This window comes from Tinamus guttatus, unplaced genomic scaffold (assembly GCF_059628265.1).
Source record: "Tinamus guttatus ecotype Peru unplaced genomic scaffold, ASM5962826v1 Tinamus_guttatus_pri_ptg000492l, whole genome shotgun sequence".
In the NCBI taxonomy this organism is placed as follows: domain Eukaryota; kingdom Metazoa; phylum Chordata; class Aves; order Tinamiformes; family Tinamidae; genus Tinamus; species Tinamus guttatus.
Window position 1 is genome coordinate 2464625 of NW_028289026.1, and position 19856 is coordinate 2484480.

Sequence of the window (19856 nt, forward strand, 5' to 3'; positions counted from 1 at the left end):
GCTTTTCCTAATAAACATCTTCAAAGCGCACATTTAAATACATTTTCACAGAAATAACCATTCATCAGTTGTAAAGATGTAGAGAAACATTTTATTCTTCCTATTATGAACAATATCAAATCAGCCTATTTTTTAGGGAAAAAAATGTGATTGTTTTCAAAACCTATTTTAAAAGTATAAAGAACAAAAATGTTGGGGAGGCAGCTTTTTGGCAGATAAGTAAAATATAAAATATGTGATTTTAAAAAAAAGTCTTAAAAATACACTCAACAAATAATACAATAATATAAAAATACAGCATAGCCAATGGCTTCTTAAAATTTACCTTTGGCATTGCATTTGGCAGCCTAACACAAAAGACCCTTCCTATAAACACAACTATAAAAAAAAAGAGAAGTTCATAAATTAGGTTGCAAGGGGTTGTAAGATCCTTTGCTTGATTCCCAAACTCCTTTCCTTCCTGTCCACACACATAAGCATGACCAGTGAGGTATATAGAACGTAACACTGTCAGGCGTATGCACAGTTAAAAAGTGCATAAACAAAGAAGTCGTCCCATTTTCTTGCGAACAGGTTGAATCTGTGTGGTTTGCCTTTTTTCCCCCCTTGGAAAAAAAAATCAATTTTATTGTTTGTTTTCTTACTTTGGCAGGATGAAAATGAACCCAGAGGAATACAAATGTCCTATTCCCAGCAGCAATGATCCATTTCCCTTGGCAACATTCATCTGATGCCTCAAATACTATAAGGTCGTTGGGTTGCTTGAAAACGCTCTGGGTAACTTCCCACGGAAACATCATACGTCTAGCACCATATCATAGTGTTGCTCTTTCTTCCGCCTGCCACATTTGGTGATAAGAACCAAGTACAAAGTCAAAAGCATAACCCAGTAACATGCATAGAGTATCGTGCCAATGATGAGAACTGTCTGCTTCGACTCAGAAAATGGCTTTTTGGATTCCTTGTAGATAGTGAAAATTACTCCACCTAGGAGGATTGTAAACCAAATGGAGACTGGGATGAGTCCTATAAAATTGACTACAATGGTTTTTCTTCCTGACGTGCCCCACCCTGCTTTGTTTATCGTGGCAATGGCAAACATCTTTGCTGGCAGTAAACTTGACATGTACAACACTGAGTAGAGTGACATGAAAACCATGACAATGTTTCCCCTAAGGAAGCTGGCAAAGGAAGACTTTATCAGGCCCACTAACTGAACTGTCAACAAGAAAAGGAGGATGTTCCAGATTTTTCCCCTGTAGAAGAGCTGAATGACTGTAGCAATAAGGAAGAAAGGAAAGAATCCAGTGATTACAGCTTCATAAGTCATCCACAAATGATGCTTGTGGAACCACATCGCATTATAAAGCCACTCTCTAAAGTATGATTTACTCCAGCGGGTCTGCTGATTCAGCCACCTGAGATACTCTATCGGTGTTTCGGTAAGGCACTTGGATCTAGCTGTGTACTTAGTTGCATAGCCCAGGCTTAGCACTCGGTTAGTTAGATGCCTGTCATCTCCAAAGCTGCACTGGGAGCCCATAAATTCTTGATTGTACCAATCTTCCACAAATTCATGGAGTAATGAGTTTCTGTACATCCCCAGAGGTCCGCTGATGCACTGTACGCAGCCAAAATAGGACTGGCAGGCTCTTTCTATGTTAAATGCCATCCAGTATCTCACGCTGCTGAGAAAGGAGATCCAGGAATCATATTTGTTCAAAATCTGAAAATACAAGAGGTTTTTATTTTAAATGAGCTCTTGAGAAAGAAAATAGGCACATTAGAGCAAAAAGGAAATTGAAAAGGCTAGAGTAGCATTAACCAAAATGTAGGGGAAAACTTGCGCAGGTGCACATCTCAGCATAATCTAGGCATAATCTAGGCATTATCTATACAGTGCAGGACACTGATAAGAAGGGCAAGGTGAAGTCCTGGAAGAATCTATTCCACCAAAATGCTGTTCTATCTTTTCTCTTCACCTTTCCTCTTCTCCACCAAAAGCTTCTTTCCTGGCTCATTCTTCCTTTTTCTTCATCTCAAGTTAAGCGGGTGGGAGTACCTCATATCTAGTTTAAAATTTCAGTAAACAAAAGACTTGCCCTAGATGTCTCAACATAGACTGATATTAGGTCCTCTAAGAAACAGCTTGGTGTGGTTTGTTTGTGAAATACCAGTCCTGTTATGTTGTCCCAAGACATACTTCACTATAAGTTAGAAGGTGCGGGCCAAGTAGCCATAGCCAAGACTGTGGCACCTACATAAAGGGCTCAGTCTTTTCTATGGGCCCCAAAGCTTACCAAAACCTCAGATCTACATAAATGTAGTCTGAGAGATCCAGTGCTAAATGGAGGTAAGAGAGTGCTGATTTCCCAGTCACTGTCTTTACTGACACATTCTTAGCATTCACCTGTGCTGGAGGCTGCAGCAAGGAAACATGTAAGAACGTGGCTACACCAGCATTGCACAACATGCCAAGTGCAGAGATTTCCAGGGAAAACTGTGGCCTTTCAGGACTAAAAACAAAACTACAACTAGAAAAAGCATATGGTCTTTCACTCCAAAGATCCTGATTTCTATCATGTCAATACGCTGGAAGCCTTAGGACCAATTTTCTCCTGTTTCAACTTTAATTTCAAAATGTTTTAGAAGCCCCAGGACTTATGGAGAGACTCAGGCCCCATTCAAGTTTATTATTTGTCGTATGCTGGCAAGTGAATTGGGAAAGAGAAAGAAGTACAGACCCTTGATGCTGCCTACATTCCTCGCAGAGCACACACGTCCTTCCCATCTCTCTGTGCAGGACCTTATGAACTATCCACCTTAACGGCTGAACCTCCATTTGTACTCACAAGTGTAAGGTAAATGTGATGCCTGGTTTGTAGTCAGCCCAGATCTGCAAAGATATTCAGGCTTCTGTGGGAAATTTAATTTCTAGAGCTGAGCCACATGCCTGAAATATTTTGAGCCTTCAGTAGTAAATGCTTGCCCATATAGATGGCTTTTTCTCCTCCATCGCACATAAAAGCCCTAATGATTACAAGGGGCAAATCCCAAAGCCAATTGAAATGTTCATAGGCATTTCTCTGTATTTCACTATAAATTGCAGTAGAAACAAATGTTTCAAAAGGAATGAACAGCCTTTTGCTGCAGCTATCAGAAAAACTCTGGAATGCTAGAAATCCTAACAAAAGTGGATCTGGACTGACTTTGGGGATTTCCATTGTCGTGCCTGACACGCACGAGAAACGCAGAGGAAATCCAACCATACATAGAGTGTGTGGTGCACTGGCTTTCAAAAAGGTTTTTATTCATAAAAATCTTGGCTGCCAATAGTGACATAATTAAAGTTCTTGGAGTGCTGGACTTGGTTTTGGGAAACCTATTTTCAGTTTCCAGATGCCCTACGAATTTTTTTTTTACACCGTGGGTGAATAGTTATAGCTAGAGTCTCAAAGATGCCACAAATTCCTGACAATCCCAGTGCTTCACTTTTTTCATAAACTGGGGAGAATTGTCTGCTTTCTACGGGTGTTCATGCAATGCAGTGTTTGCATCTGAGAATAAAGGATTCTAATTAACAGATAAAAAGGGTTAGGTCTCAAAACAACCTCTGTCTATCCTTCTATATCCCAGTATATTCGACTCTATTAATTTCTTGCAGGGACAAGAATTGCAGTATAAACATTTACTGTTGAAACTCCCCTGTATAAACATTTACTGTTGAAACTCCCCTGTTAGTCTGCAATTCCTTGTACTCACCTGCACATCACCTCCAACTCCTCCAACCATGGGATCTTCTTCTAAAACTTTTACCATCTCCACTGATGAGGCTGGATCAAGCATTGTATCTGAATCACAGACCTACAAGGAAGACAGAACAAGGGAAAAATGGGTTAAGCGGGACAGTAGGAATTAAAAATAAAATCCTGTGAGTAACTGTAGAGATTCAATATGCCTATTAAACGCAATTAAATCTCCCTTTGGAATTTGCATCAACACTTCTGGTGAAGGCCCTTTGTATCAGGCAACAGGAGCGGTGCTGAATGAGAGAGAATCTTGTCAGGGCTGTTCACATAAATAATTTTCTTTCCTGTATTAACTGCATTTGTTTTATTGGAACATGTAATTGTCATCTTTGAATAAGAAAGATGCTCTCAAAGACAGTGCACTGAGAATCCACAGCAGAGCAAGAGTGTGTTTTTGGGTGCATTGCAGATTCCTGTTGAGCTGTGATATGGGGTTTACTCCTGTTGGCTGCGTGGTTGTAGCCATAACGGGGAAGGAGAATGTTTCTCACTCCCATATTCAGGAAGGAGAAAGCAGTTAAATTCCAGACGCTTGTTTAAAAAAAGAAGAAGTCAGTTAGGAGACTGGAAAGAAACCTAATAGTTTTTGCACTCACAGAAGGCTTTAGCAATTTGTGTAAAATATGTATTTTAGATTCCAGGACAAACTCTTTTTTAATTTTAGTTGCATGGTGTGTTATTAGTAGTGCAGGGATTTGACATTTGATATATAGAAATTATTTGGTATATTCTTCTGGCATTCTTATACAAAATAAGAAAGCAAGGCCAGAAGCAGCAAGCCCATGAGTGCAGTGTTCCATGAGACTGGAGCAGAAATAGATGACACACGCAAAGGCGTTTCAGCCACACAAACACTCCCAGTCAACTGCATACTGTGTACATTAGGAGCTGGTTTTCCCCGGGAGAGTAGGAGGAGGGCTCAGACAGGCTGGCCGGTCTGCAAGGCGGTTGGCATGGCTTTAATTTGCTCGGAGGCTAATGACATGGGCTGCAGCCTGCTCAAACGGCCGGGTGCCTCCCGGTTGCAGCTGCTGTGGGAAGTGGTGCTCCCCAGTTGCCTGTGAACTCATTTCTCAGGCGCCCAGAGATTCTAGCAAGGCAGGCTGTCCCAGAAACTCCCAGAAACACCCCTTTAACTGGCTGGATCCTGACCATAAATTCTCCTGCTGATTCCATTCTATCCACACTTTGCATTCCTGTGATTTCAGATGAGTATGGCAGTGGCAAAAGTCAGTATTTCTGAATGAGTTGCCTATTAAGTCAGATCAGGATGCGGCTTCTGATCAGGAATCCTAATTCTACTCTCCTTTTGGCCAACCTTTTAATTTAGCCTAAGTCCCCTTGCTCCAGGAGATTCATTCCTGATTTGGAATTAATTTTCTGAAGGAGAAGGAGAGCTTTTAGGGGCATGAAGAAGCCTGCAGTCTCTGTTATGGGCCAGATTCATGCAGGGAGGTTACCCGGGATAATAAGGCTGCATAGCTTGGGATGTAGTTGAGTATCTGCCAAAATGCTTCCTTTCCAAGTGTACTCAAAGGGGGGTGAGAGGAGGAAGCTGATGAAAGCTCTCATATTTCCGTCAGGAGAAAAGCCACAAGCATCCCTAGCTCCTGCTAACTTCAAGTATCCAGCTCCTCTCCTTAACAGCTTCCAGCTCAAGAAGGACCTTTGTAACCTGGCCAACATATCTTTCCAGCTATAGTGGAAAGCTGTCATCGGTGATAGGACTTAGTGATAAAAAGGCAGCAAAGCAATTCTGCTGAAGAGAAGAAAGGATGCCCTGTGTATCTAACTGTCTGGGGCTTCCTGAATGGACACGTCTCGGTTTGCTTTGCCTGGCACCTCTGTAATTTGCTGGGTACCCTGGCCTCAGGCAGAGAACACCGGTGTCATATACATCACTGGTGTCATATACATCACTATTTCTTCTGCATATGTGAGAAGGGGCTGATCCCCAGGATCAGGGCTGATGATCCAGTGGGATCAGCCCTGTCCACAGCTGCTTAGTATTCCTTGAGGTCCTCTGTGACTTCAAGCGACGCCCCCAGCACATTGCATGTGTTTATCTCTAGCAGAGAAACCTGCATGTGAGCAACACTGCTAATACAGCATGAGGAATTCTGAACACATTGGATTTATTTACAAATTACCAACATGTGTCCCGGGCATATCAGCACTGTGGACATGTGTGGGCTTCTGGTGCAAACCAGACCAAACTGTTGTTTCCCACCTGGGGGAGGTTTTTCCAGGTGAGAGGAAGACATTTCCACAAAAAGGTAAACACTTAGGAGTCCTAATAAAACACACCAAGGTCTGCACAGCAAAGGCTGGCCCAGTACACTCCATCGACAATTTGTCATATTTTCACATAAGGTCTGAGCAACCTAGACTTTACTACCCTGGGTCACAGACTTTTCTGTGTTAAGCTGGGAAGAACAGCATCCTGAATTCTACTGGCTGCTTCAACTAGCCCTGTGCTGACTGCAAGAAGAGCTCAGAGCAACTTCCTTAGATGCAGACCACCATGTCTGGTGGGATGAATACTGTCCCTAAGGTCTTTATGCCCTAAAACAGCTTGGTGTTTGTACTCAGCTATCAATCATGATCCTACTGACAGTACAGGACAGATTAATGCCAAAGAGAAATGAGTGCCAATCACCTGAAAATGATCTGCCAGTTTAGCTGCACTAACTGATCACTTGCACCCTCTTAACCTCCTCCACGAAACAAGTAAAGCCTTCATGGTGGTTTCAGGTATTTGAGAAGACCCTTTAATGATCAGCATCTCATTGATATATATTGACCTGACTGCTTACGATTTTCTCTCCACAACCGTTAGGCAAGTTTTAAGAACTGTGAGGTCAGCAGCTTCAGAAGTTGGCAGTCATGCTTACTGATCATTTTTTTAAGTGCTTGATCACCAATGAAGATTGCTCAGGACTTAAAAAAGTCATACCATTTTTAAATTATTTACTCAGGGTCCACCCAAAGAATCATTTGGAAAATCTGGACTTTCATTCATTCATAAAATGATGTCTTAACTGTGTTGAATCACCACTGTTTAGTAACCAGAACAACCAGGTTCCTGCATTTACAGTATAGATGTGACAGGAGCTGTGTCTTTGACATTGATCATTAATGCAGTATTAGGTGGCTGCCCTGCAGTAGTATTACATTTCCTGAAACATTCATCAAGACTTTTGGTCAGGTCAGGAGTGTTAACTGATTGAAAAAAAAAATCTATAAAACATCTTCTACTTTTTCAGTTTAGGACATGCCTGTTAAAATAGAAACACTTTTTTTTCTGGGTTACTTGAGCTGGACTGAGGAAGGAAAACTGCAATTAATCTGTTTCTCTGCTTTCTCTCTCTGCAATTTGATACTCCTATGCAAAGCAACTATAAAACCAGACCAATGCAGAACAGCAGCGTTTTTATACCCATCACAGTTCCTCACAACACAGAACAGAAGTGAGGACAATGGAAAACTTAAGGCCATTGTTTTCAGAGAATAAATTGCTTTGAATTTTAGAAGTGGATGAGTTGTAAATCTTTTTCTTACACCAGAAACTCTGATAACAGACCATTTCCCAGCAGCAATTCAGTTTCTGTTTCCCTTGTCTTTGGAGAGCTTGCGGCTCTCAGACCCGCGACCTGGCAGCCTTTCCCCCCTGCCATCCATGCTGTAGACATGCAGATCTGCACAGCGGAGGGGGCCACACGATGTCCCGGTGGTGGTGGGACACCCACAGAGAGCACCTCGCGCCAGATCAGGGCAGTGCTAAGGGTGGAGCAGAGGGAGGAGGTCTAAGATCAGCGGAAGGTCAGTCTGAGTAATTAAGACCACCTCATATTCCGAGGGATCAGTCAAACGAGTCTTGCTGGTCTTGATGGTCAAGCAGTGATTCTCACGATCCAGGCAAGGGCCCTGATTCTACAAGCCTTCCTAAACAAGTCTGCCTCTATTTTCTGAAGTCAGCAGGACTGTTCTCGGGAGCAAGGAATGCTTCCAGGTGTAAGGCAAAAAAATAGAAAAGCTTTCATAGGATCCAAGGCAGCTGGAAAGAAATGTGTCTCTGCTGCTCTGGAGACAGGGAGAGACGACCTAGCCTAACTCATTTTTAAGTGAGCAGTGTCATAAGGGTTTTAAAGGCCAAGTCGTGGTAAGTGAGGTAATGCAGCTGTAAATGATGAAGCAAAAGCTCCTTCAGGTTTTAGCTGAAGATATCTTTCTTTCAAGGCTGCACATTGACTCTTTCATGGAGCAGTCCATACAGTCTTTGAAGACCTTAAAATACGACCATCTTTTTAAAGACTCTACAACTGCTTAAAGATATCCCCTAGCACCACAAAATACTTTACTGCCTGCTTGCATACAAGTTTTGCTAACATTCACACAAAATAAGAAGTTACCTCATATCTTTACTTACATGCCTAGAGAAAGGGATTTTAGGAGACCATTGGCCTTATTTGAAGCAAAACCATTTTGATAAGGGAGCAGTGCTGAATTATTTCAGATTTCTCCAGTAGCTGGTGCACAGATTTAACATATTCACAGATAGATCGACCATTTTAAAAATGTAGCAAAATACGCTTTTAACGGTCAAGCTGTTTCCAAACTGACTGAAAGGAGCACTGTGTTCATCAGGGAGTAGGATGGCCTCTAACATGCTGCATAAAATATACAAAAGCTGCTTTCTTTCAAAGTGTGTTTGAATTGGCACTGACCTGGCGCTTTAATACGTACCTGTACATAATCCACGCTTCTGCCCAGTGCTTTGAATGCTGTGTACATTACTTCTCTTTTTCCGCCCCATTTCTGCATGATGCAAACACTTTTGTTGGACAGGACCAGCTGAGATACATGCTGCATGCTTTCTCTGTGAGACTCATCTGTCTCATCTGGACCTTTGTCATGGAAGTTATTCTTCCAGACGTAAGTGGCAGACTTGTCCCTACCCATGATTTCCGTAAAAATGTCCATCATGTAAACGTCGTCTTCCGAGTTCCCATCAATGACCATAACAACTTTAATTCCAGGGTAGGTCAATCTTTTCACAGAAAGTAAACATTTTCTTAAGTAGTCAGGATCCTCTTGATAGGCAGCAATACAAAGGGCAACTGTTTTGTTCAGCTTGATTGGAGTCTCTAGCGACCGCTTCATTTTCCTGTGCTCTAGGAAGGCAAACAGGCTTTGGATGATGAGATGTGATGCCAGGATAGCACCATAGAGTCCAAAGGAGAAATAGTAATTGTCCGTTTGGATAAACTGGTAGCCAACAATGTAAGCAGCAGTGATGCCGAGCAGGAGGGACACCCCAAAAAGCGTGGTTCCAAGTATTCTCAGGATACAAATAAACCTCTCACAATACATCTGCAACAGAAACAGGGACACAATTAGCACAAGGACTCTTTCCTCTGTGTAAAGTAATGCTCAAATGCACCTTAAAGTACCAGGGGTATGTACTACTAACTGTAATGTCTTCCCAGGAGATGCTGTGTGTGTCAGGATCTTATTTTGGAGGTCTGGGCTTGCTGAATGAGACATGCTGTCATATTATCCAGAACAGTGGGGTGAGTGGAGAAGGGGCCTTTGGGCCACCACTCGCTTCATATGGTCACAGGCAGGAGGAACAGCTGAGTGTCTGGGCAGCCTCTCCCTCCCCCATCCATGTCATGACTGCATCCAGCCCTGAATCACTTCTGTCACTTAGTTATGTTTGCAAAAATATCGGAAAGACATTCTTAAAACAGATGTCTGAATGTATTTATAATTTGTTAAACAGATGTCTGACTATATTTATAATTTGTATTTATATAATCAGGCATCTGCTCTAAAAGGTCTTCTCAATACCACTGCAAAAATGCATTATTCATACATTTGTGTATATAGATATATCCATGTGCGAGCATGTGTGCACATGGCTAAAACTGGATTGAGACTAAGTATGTGGCAAAAGTGCGCATTAATTTAACAGAGCCAAAGTTTCACCCTGGGCTCCAGAATTCATTAGAATACCATCTGATTCTGACACCTTTTGCATGCTTAGATTATTTGTCTTTAAAATCTTCCAACATAAGCTCTAGTTTATGAGAGCGTAGCTGAGATGGAGACTGCTCTGATGGCCATGAAACAAATGATGGATACACACAGAGGAGGCAGACAGGCAGAATATATTACTCAGCTGATTTTTTTTTTTGGCAGTCACATTAGCCATTTTATGCAACAGCTTTCTCATAACTACAGAAAGTTAATGACAATGTTTTTTGTCAATGGAGGTATTTGACATTAGGAACATAAAGTGGGTAAGGCCTCTTTAAGGCTAACCCAACAAGCACATGATCTCAATGAAACTGAAGCACATGCTTTGAGATTTTGCTGAATTAAGGCCTCTCAGGGTAACGGACGTAATATTTGTGTTTTCTTGCTGCTATTCATATTTTCCCTGCTGCTGTCATCTTGCTTTTCTACTGACAACGTTTGTTTCACCATCTGTTGGCCAAATCTGAAGCTGGAACACCACTTCCTTACATCATATATAGCTTTAACTCTTTCTTGTGAAATACTTGGAAAAAAAATATTAGTGAGCTCCAGCAGCATAGTGCTCAGAGATTACAGTCTTTCTGAAAAGTTACAGGCTTGGGAAAGAAAATTCAACATGGAACCAATTACAAAATGAGAATAAACCAGGTGATTATGAAGTCTGAGGTTATGAAGATTATGCTTTTTCCAATAGCTATTTAGGGTCTTAAATTTCAAGACAGGAGGAAGCCTCTTAAATACATATTTGGCGATACTGTTAAAGAAATTGGACTCTATCTCTAGGACTTCCTTGAACACTTAGGGCTGGGCTCCAACAGGTGCTGTAATCACCCAGCAGCAAAAGGGTCTTCCCTGATCTGTCCTGTCTAAAAGCCTTTCACAATAGGGGTCACAGAGAAGCCTAATAAAAGATAGATTTTACAACCACAGTTATAGGTGAATTAGAATACAGTCCCCAAAATAGACCAGCTTTAGAAAACAGATTAAGTAACACATTGCCTCCAGATTGCCTTGAAGTCGAATAGCCTGGGTGCTTATTAATCCCACAGGTAATCAAAAGGTCACAAACATCAAGGTAAATGTTTCATTAGCGGTGCGGTTGTGCTATGCTTTCTCGTTTTGGATCCACTCCTTCTCTTCTCTTGCCAGAAATAGAAAATTTCTAGTAGTAAGGAGGAGCCAAAGTCTGCCTACATTAAGAATTACACCACTGAAATCAATGGACTACTTGTATGGGTAGAGCTCACAGGATTTAGATTAACATCTGGAGTGTGCACATTTGACTAACTATATATTACTCCAAGTTTCTTCTTATATTAACTTTTTGTTGCTTTTTTCTTCCTATGAAGCGCTTCCTCAAAGAAAGAAAAACAAGAAGTGAATTCTCTGATCTTGTCATTACAGCACAGCTTCCTGCCCTCCCCAAAATACAGTCTTCTAAGATCAAGAAATTGATTTCTGGTCTTAATAAAATAGCTTTTTTTTTTTTTTCCCTTTCTTCCTTTTTTAGTTTCTATCCTTTAACTGTCAACCTTGGGAAAATAAACTGTATTTTGATCTAAATTCCTGGCTTTCATCAAAGAAATTTTCCCCTTTGTATATGAAGCTGAAGGTTTTATGCATAGTCTTTCAACTGACTGAACCTCAGGCAAAGGCTGGAAAAAGTTGCTCAATATTCTCCACTTTAGCATGTGAGCTATTGAGTTGCCCAGTCGAACTGATTTTTATCAGCCTGAAAGTGCTCAAACAATGACAAAGCAGCCAAAACCTCTCCACCCTTCTCCAGTAATAAAGCCAAAAAAATAAAGGGAAATGACGTTTGTACAAGTCTAGGGCCAAAAAAGAAATGCTGAGTCAAACAATAGCCCTGAGGATAGAGAACAGCTACACTGCAGATTTTAAGACCAGACAGTGCTGCTATGAATATTTAGTCTGGTCTAATAAAGTGCAATACAATATCCTCAGTCAGTCATCAATTAAAATTTTCTAATATCCTTAGTCAGCCCTCAATTAAAATGTTCCTAAACTTGTTACCTACACCTAGAATCAAATATTACCAGAGAAACAGTGTGCAATACCCTGCTATAGCACTTTAAGCCTACTATAATGCCAGGCTGAATCAAGACATGTGGCAAATGCATGGTGAAGGCCGAGCACTCACATTAACTTTTGCAACCACGGTTGTTTTTCCGTCACTTCCTTGGTAATTACCCTTTTTAAGTGTGAGCAAAATTCCTTTTCACAAAAAGTATATGCTGATATTCAAAGGTGCCAGCACTACAGCCCCACTGAACAGCTGACTAATTGGCGTGAAGGTGCTGTAGATACACCATAGCGTGATCTTAAAATAAGTAAATAAATAAATTGAACAGCTCTGCATAGGCTAGAAATCAGGTGCTCCGGACAAAGCAGACCTGCAGCCAGCCCTGTCTTATTTCTCTGTATCAACAGAACTAGGTCCAGCACATTTTTATATACACATTTTTTAGATACAAGGACCTTTTGCTATGCTGAAAGAGAGGAACAGAGATCCTCAGCTGCCAAAAAGGTCAGTGAGTGGTTAAAACATGCCTCACTATCTCTGACCTCAGTTTTCCATTTTCTGGGCGGGTTTTTAACTAGTTCTATAAAACAGGAGGACAAGGATGATACCTGCAGTGTTCTCCCCTTTCTTAGGGTGAAAGAAGTCAGGGGGTCCATGCCCTGCGCCAGCCTTGAAGCAGATTTTGAGCGGGCAATGAGACTAAGGTTTCCAGTGATTTGGAATTAACTCCAGGCAGCTGCACATCACATACTGACCTGCTCATGGCACCACGTGTGTCAGATTCTTTTTGGAGGTGCCCATGTGCCCCATGCATGGTACTGGGAGCCTACGACAAGACTGCTAAATTTTTCTGCGTGGTCAGAGCACCTCAGTCCTTCATGGGGACCCTCATCTAACACCACAGTGCTGAAGCCAATACGAGCTTTAGTGTTGACTCCAGCAGGTGGGATCAAGGTTTATACACACAAGATAAGTGGCTGTAGAGACTGCTCTGTACAGTGTCTGCATCCTGTTCAGCATCCTGATAAAGCTACACAAAAAGTAGGGCTTTCCTGCTACACTTGTGATGAAGGAGACCATATTCTACATTAACAACTGGCAAAGCTAAAAGCTTGTGGCATTATTTTTATATAAAATTCTATGTTAACAAAATGCTGACAGATACCTGCAATGAACCTCTGGTAACTGAGGGGTTACCTCCAACAACAGAGGTAACATAGCTCTTCCTCCTTTCCCAGGCTAAGCATTGCCTTAGATTACAAATCAGTGCATGCCAAAATACGCTTTCATTCTCCCTATTCTCTGGGAAATATTTAGTCTAGATCTAACTTTCACAAGGCCTAGATACATCACTGCAGTTCAGCAGGTTTTTAAGTCCTGAATTGAGCAAGGCCTTTGCTCAGCCAAGAATTCTGCTGACTTCCATAACAAAGTACTTCTTTTCTCTTTCCTTCCCAATTAGATAGCACAGTCTGGCCATATGGTTATTAGTCAGCTTTGATGCCTCTCTGTTCTTGAAAAAGTTAGGCAACAAAGAGAGCAAAGATTTGATCTGTTATAATAAACAGAAGAGAGAAAAATATATATCCAGAAAACATATCTGGAATGGTGTCTGAACACAGCAACGTCGTTTGTAATCTGGTCATTTATTCTGTGCCAGCAGTTGTGTAGCTGCCCGAGGACTAGGAAAGCAATCAGGGTGTCTCCTGCATGTGCTAGTGCAGGACTTGGAACCGGTGGCTAACGAGAGGTCAAGCTGAAGGTAGGTTTGCTCACAGCACATGGTGTGCAGTTCACTGCATCATCTGTTTAAGAAGTCCCTTGTGTATAATGCTCAGACATGCTGCTATGCAGTACTGCTGTCTAGCTTTTCTCCAAGATCAAAAATCAGGGGAAGGAGAAATAGGAAGTTCATGCGCAAAAAGTAATGATTTGGAAAGTTGCTTGGAAAAAATATCGATTATTAATTCTGAGGTCTAAACATATTTTAAAAGCACATTGTACTGCAAATGGCAATATTTGACCAAGAAACAACAGCAAAAGTTCAATCACAAAGGTACTATTTATTTTGTCTCCTTCATCTGAGCACTTCTTCACTGTGAACACTTTTTCACGCTGAGCTAAACTTAGTCAGACAGCATGGACTGCATACCCATTAGAGTCTGAAAGGCTTTAAGTGTGCTCCTGGAGTACACCTTGTGCTTAGTTTCATTCAGTTCATGTGCCCAGTGACCACTTTGCAACAGAAACCACGGCATGGTGAGGAGGGGCAACTGAAGCATTTGCTTCATTGCACACTCCTGATTCCAGCTGAAATGACAATGTAAACCAACCCCAATGCAGTGGGATCCGGGCATCAGCCTTGTCCGAAAATCTGTGTTACAAATAGACCTGCTGAGCACTTTTTGAAGAGACTCGTTTTTGCATGCTTCTATGGGAGCTAGTATCTTAAAAGCCTACCAGTCATGGTCCTCCTAACCTTAGTAACCAAGACCTTCAATTCAGCAAAACATGTAAGCAAGTCATTAAAGATAAGTGTGTACTTAAGTTCAAGAGGGAAATCAGGGGATCATTTATCTTGAAGTTCTGTGGTGAAAGCATAAGAAATCAAACTTGCTTTACAAAGCAGTTATTTCTGGAGTGGTCATGATAAAAAAGTATATGCATTCATTTAACAGATTTATTATACAGATTAATCTTCCTCATAAAAGTTCGCAAATGGGTCATTGCTTAACTGCTGTATTTCATATACTTAGGAACCTGAGGAGAATGAACCAGGACTCAGACAATTTGGGTTTTGTTCTTAGTGTTGCCCTTAACTTGCTAGGTGACATTAATTAAGTAAATTCACCTCTCTCTGACTCAGCTCCTATGGGAGTCACGATAATCTGAGAAGCTCTTGGAGGTCTACAAAAATCCGCACAAGGCTTAGGATACTGTTATCTATAATATTATTTTTTTTTCCTAGTGTCATACAGAACCCACCAGTTCTCCTGTAACAGATAACTGTTTTTCTCACAAAAACAGACCACATCCTCTTCTCCTTGCCCACAGGAGCATCCATCTGAAGGCAGAGCTAGTGGGGATTGCGTATTATAACCTTGCAGCTCTTACCCAGCAGTATTCCTGAGATCAGTGGAGCTGGATGTGTTTTTCCCTGACTTAAAAGCTACCACATGAAGGCGTATGTGCATACGGATATTGAGAAGTGTTTTGCGCAGACCCCAAAGAAGAATATCAATTTTCATAAGTCTCAAAAGACAAAGTCTTACTTTTGAGAATGACAGCATTGACTTCAGCAGATCAGTTGCTTGAATGATATGGATGTGTTTGAGTGCATGCGTGAATGTGCACGTGGGAGTCTGCATGTGTGTGTGTGCCCAGATTGAAGAGCACTGCATGTGCCCTTACACACCTGCACTTTGCGCGTACACACAATCAGCGTCTGAGAGTAATGAGTTTTCATCCAATAGTTAGGTACATTTAGCCTCATTTTGGCAGCAAAATAAATCATTTATCTTTGAAGTACAAATGATTCCAGGTACACATTCATTACAAGAATAAAATAGTTGTCCAGACTCCCTCTTCTAGTTTACAGCCTGCAGAGAGGAAACTGAAAAGTTATGTTACATCTGCACATCTTTACTGTAGCAGAATTACCATATCTGGTGCTTTGGCTATTTATCACTTCCAGATTTTTGCATGCCATTGATCTTCTGGGAAGGGCTCATATAACACTAAAATTAGCTCTGGGGTTGGGTTTAAAATAAGTGGATAACGTAGCATTCATACTGATAGCAAACTGTGTCTGCATTTACAGACTTTGATCAGCAAATTACGAAACTCCTGTCTATTCAGAGCACATTTTCCCCCAAATTCCCAAATCCCTTGTAGGTTTGAGTAAACAATGGGGACTTAATTGCCTACTAACAAATTGATTACTAATGAATTTAGCAGGGGGGTTGGACTAGAGATGCCTTCCAACCTGCACCATTCTGTGATTTCCACAACTGTGATTCTGTGATTTGTGTCTAATGGAGACAGTGATATATCAGTTGCCAAATTAACCTCCTCCCCCTGCAAAAGAAAAACTATATATATATATATTTTAAAAACCGTATTTGTACACCAGTTTAAGGTTTGGATTAAGGTTTATAAAAAAAGGGGGGGGGGGTTGAGAAATATTTTCTGGCTGCTGATTATGAAGCTCAGGCAAGTTTTTGCCATTAAAAACAAAGAATCTAGGAGGAAAATAAAAATAACAAGCAATTTATTGGTTTTCATTGCTTATTAGCCTGTAAGGAGCCTGTTCCTCGCTTGCCTGGGCCGGAGGAGCGCCGTGCCGCTTCGCGCACCAGCGCGCGGTGGTCACGCGAGGCGGCAGGTGCCGCCGCGGGGCTGCGCGCGCGGGCGCGGGGCTCCCTGCGCGCTCCCGCGGGACGCGCTGCGCGGGCGCGCGCTCCTCGGGGGAACCCCCGGCCCGGCGGCCGCAGCCAATGGGCGACGGGGCGGCGCTGCGTCACAGAGGGAAGGGGGCGGGGCCCCGGGGGTGGTTCCCCGCGCTGCCACGTGGGTGGGGGCGCGCCCCGCGCAGCGCCCCGCGCAGGGGCATCCCCCGCGCAGCGCCCCCTCCCCGCCCCGGCCGCTCGGAAAGGGGGGTCCGAGCTTCCCCGCCCCCCCCCCTCCGCGCACCGCCCCCTCCCGGCGCGGAGCCCCGCCCGCCCCGCGCAGCCTCCCGCCCAGGCGGGACTGGGAGCCGCGTCCCGAGCGCGGCGCCAGGGCGGGCGGCGAGGCAGGAGCGACCTGGGCGGCAGCCGCGCTCACCTCGCCCCGCGGGGAGGGCTTCGCGACCTGCTGCCCTGTTTCGGCTCGGTTTTGAGTTATTCTCGCAATTATAGGCAGCGGCAGCACGAGGAGAGGGCCGCGTTGGAAAGGGGTGGGGGGACAGCTGCAAACCTCATCCGTGCCCCATTTATCGCTAAAATAGGTGTAAGGTAGGGAGAGCCTCCCCTCAGGACCCCGCTCTTATTCGGGGGTCCGTTTCAGTTTTCCTCCTCTGAATAGTGGGATGAGGGGAGAGGAGTTTTTGCTGGGGGGGGGATGGACACGGGAATTTAAGCGTAAATCACCCACCTTGTTTGTCCTTCTGTCCTTTGGTCATAGAGGGGCTTCAGCCAGCTGTGTGGTCTCACGTACCGCTGCTCCCGCTGAACAGTTTCCAAGTTTGAGGTAAAAGATCAAATCGCACTTTTCAGAGACTTATTGAGACACTCAGATTTTTTTTAAAAAAAGTAATAATAATTAAAATAAAAAACTTAAGGCGAATCAGTCCTACTCATTTTTCTCCACGTGTATTCCCTAATATAACTTATTTTTTCTTTCACTGCTTCTCTAACTCAAATTTATAGAGTCTTTTTTCAAATAATAATAATAATTAAAAAAAAGAAGTAATAAATTATGTGCTAATTTCTCGTGGTTGAAGCTGAAGATCTTATTTCAAACCCGGCTAGCCAGGAGTCTGGAGAAGTTGCAAGGCAGTGTCTGAAAGTTTGAGATGTTCGGCATCAGATAAAGTCTCTTTGGTGATGCCTTGCTGACCAAGGAACTGTTTCAATGAGGTCTCTCAGCAGCAGCAGCAAACGGGTAATATTTTCCAGACGTCTTTTCCTTTCCTGCTGCTGCTGCTTTTCTGCCTCCTCCACGTTATGGGGTCTTTTAACAAGTGAGACTTGAGTTGTTTTAATAGGCGGAGGATGGGAAGGAGGAGGGAGGGAACTCCTGTAAGGAGGGAAAGAGGAAAAAAAAAAAAAAAAAAAAAGACCCTGCCCAAATGAGCTCAGCCAAGGACCAATTCAGCGGCATGAATTCAATTAGCTAAGCTGCAAATTTTACAAAGAAATGCAATACACACATGTTGCCACCGCCTGATTTCCTCGTCGGGTTCCCTCATTTAGGAGAAAGCCCCCACTTTCCCGTCTCCCCACTTCCCGCATCTGCAGGCTTGGGCCCTGGGACTTGTCCCTCCCACAGCCACTATTCAGCTGGGACAGCTTTTGCTGCTGCTGGTTTTTATTAATAAGGGAATTGCCTCTATGAATGGATGAACTTTGCCGTTTCCAATTCTGCTTTACTCTTTCACTCTCGGCAACATTTTTCTACATTAAATACCTTAAATACTCAAGCAAGCACCTATTGGCGTTAACACCTATGTTAGCTGTGTTAAAACAAGCCTGAAAACGCATTAAATACTTTAAGAGCTTGAAAATCGCTTTTTTCTCCCCCGCCAAATTCTCACTCCATGGCGTTATCGGTGGCTAAAAGCTATCCGGGGACAGACAGGTCACCAGGAGCTGTCACTGCACCTGCCGGCCGTTCGAGGGCTCCCAGTACCTTGAAACCTCACGATGGGCTCCTTCTCTTTTAAAAAAAACTCTTAAATAACCCCAAACGTGTCTCTCCCCGCTTTCCGCCCGTTTCTTCTGGAAATGATTGCAAAAGGGCACTAGGTGGCACTGTTGAGGTGAGAGGAGCAGCGCGGCGCTCCGGGACCCGGCGCTGGGCGGTGGATGCGCGTTGGTTCCTGCGAGCCCTGGGGACACTGGGACGTGTATTTGTCCCCGGCTCCTTCCTCTAGGCCCGCCGGGGTGGCTGCCGCTGTGGAAGGCGGCCGTGTCCCCCCGCAGAGCTGTGGCACAGGGGGAAGATCTCCCGCGTGCGCTCGTCGTGTCCGCGCAGCCTTCCCAAGGGAGCAGCTACCTGCACAGGGCCGTGCTGGAGTGCTGGGGGAAATACCCACCCTGCGTCAGATGTTCAGGTGTGCCCGGCCGCTGCGATGCGCTCAGCCACGGCTCTCGGCATGCAAGGGAGGTGAGAACTGCACATGTGGCTTTAGGTGGCACATGAAAGTGGAGCTCCTCGAGAAATCTGTCTCAGGTCACAAACCTTTCTCTGGTTTAGGCCAGAGTTTCACAATGATTTTAACCAGGCGGTGCTGGCAAAAGGAGCTCTCTTGCCCTCCTCCTGTGTCAGGTGCCTCTGTCCTACCTCTGCACAGTCTTTTTGCATGTGTCTGGAGGCCTCACCTAGCTTAAATATAGCTATTTGAGGAGAAAAAAAAAAAAGAATGAAGAATGAGTAACTTGGACAGGGAGAAGGTAGGACAGCTGCTTTCAGCAACCATTTGGTTTAGGATGGTTTAGAGTGCCCTTCAAAGTATATCACAGTTTAGCAAGCACAAAGGTGCTGAAGTCGGGTGCTGCTTCAGGCTTTCCGCTTTAGGCAGCATCATACCATTGGTCTATCTACCCTCAAATGATCAAAGTGTCTCATGTGGCAAGGGGAAACTTGTGATATGTGTTCCAAAAGTCAGAAGGTATCAGGAGAGCTATCCAAAACCCTGCCCACATGAGCCACCACCCAGAAATACACAGGGTAGAAAAGTCTTCCATAAACCAGGCTTATAATATGATAACATTTGCCGTTTTGCCAGGTGAAGAACGACCATCAAGCTTTGCCAACATCACACATGTTCACAGTGTTGTAACCAAGTCCTCTGACTCTATGCAAGAGTTAAAGCATGGTTTCCTGGCATCAGGCTTGCTCTCTGGTGCTGCCAGAGTAAAGAGAGGATTAGGTGTTAGCATGTATGGCCCACGTCCACGATTGGACACAGCTACCCTGCAAAGCTGTCCTTCAGAGAGCTGGTGCTACCAGCTTAACTTGGCTTCACCATGGGTCCCTGCTTGCCTTGCCCTGACTCAGGAACACATGCACGGGAACCCTAAAGATCTGGGACCATTTTTGAAATTAAGTTTTTTTGGGAGAGGGGACTGTTAGTAGCCACGTTTCTTTTGAACTGTTATTTCTTTGTTCTGTATTCCATTTTAATGTTTTAAATTTGATGGCTGAGCGCCTCCTTGACTGACGCCTATATATTACTCCGGAAATACGCAGCGTCTCAT

At 43.5% G+C, this 19856-nt stretch overlaps 1 protein-coding gene across 1 annotated transcript; it reads right to left on the reverse strand.

The window, feature by feature from the left end:
* Nucleotides 1-259: 259 nt before the first annotated feature.
* Nucleotides 260-17203, reverse strand: HAS2 (hyaluronan synthase 2). Its single transcript, XM_010228499.2, has 4 exons — nt 17029-17203; nt 8556-9182; nt 3763-3864; nt 260-1726 (listed from the first exon to the last, which is right to left on the reverse strand). Exons 2-4 carry the CDS (start codon nt 9180-9182, stop codon nt 797-799), a joined length of 1659 nt encoding a protein of 552 aa, XP_010226801.1. The 5' UTR covers nt 17029-17203; the 3' UTR covers nt 260-796.
* Between the last annotated feature and the right edge of the window lie 2653 nt (nt 17204-19856).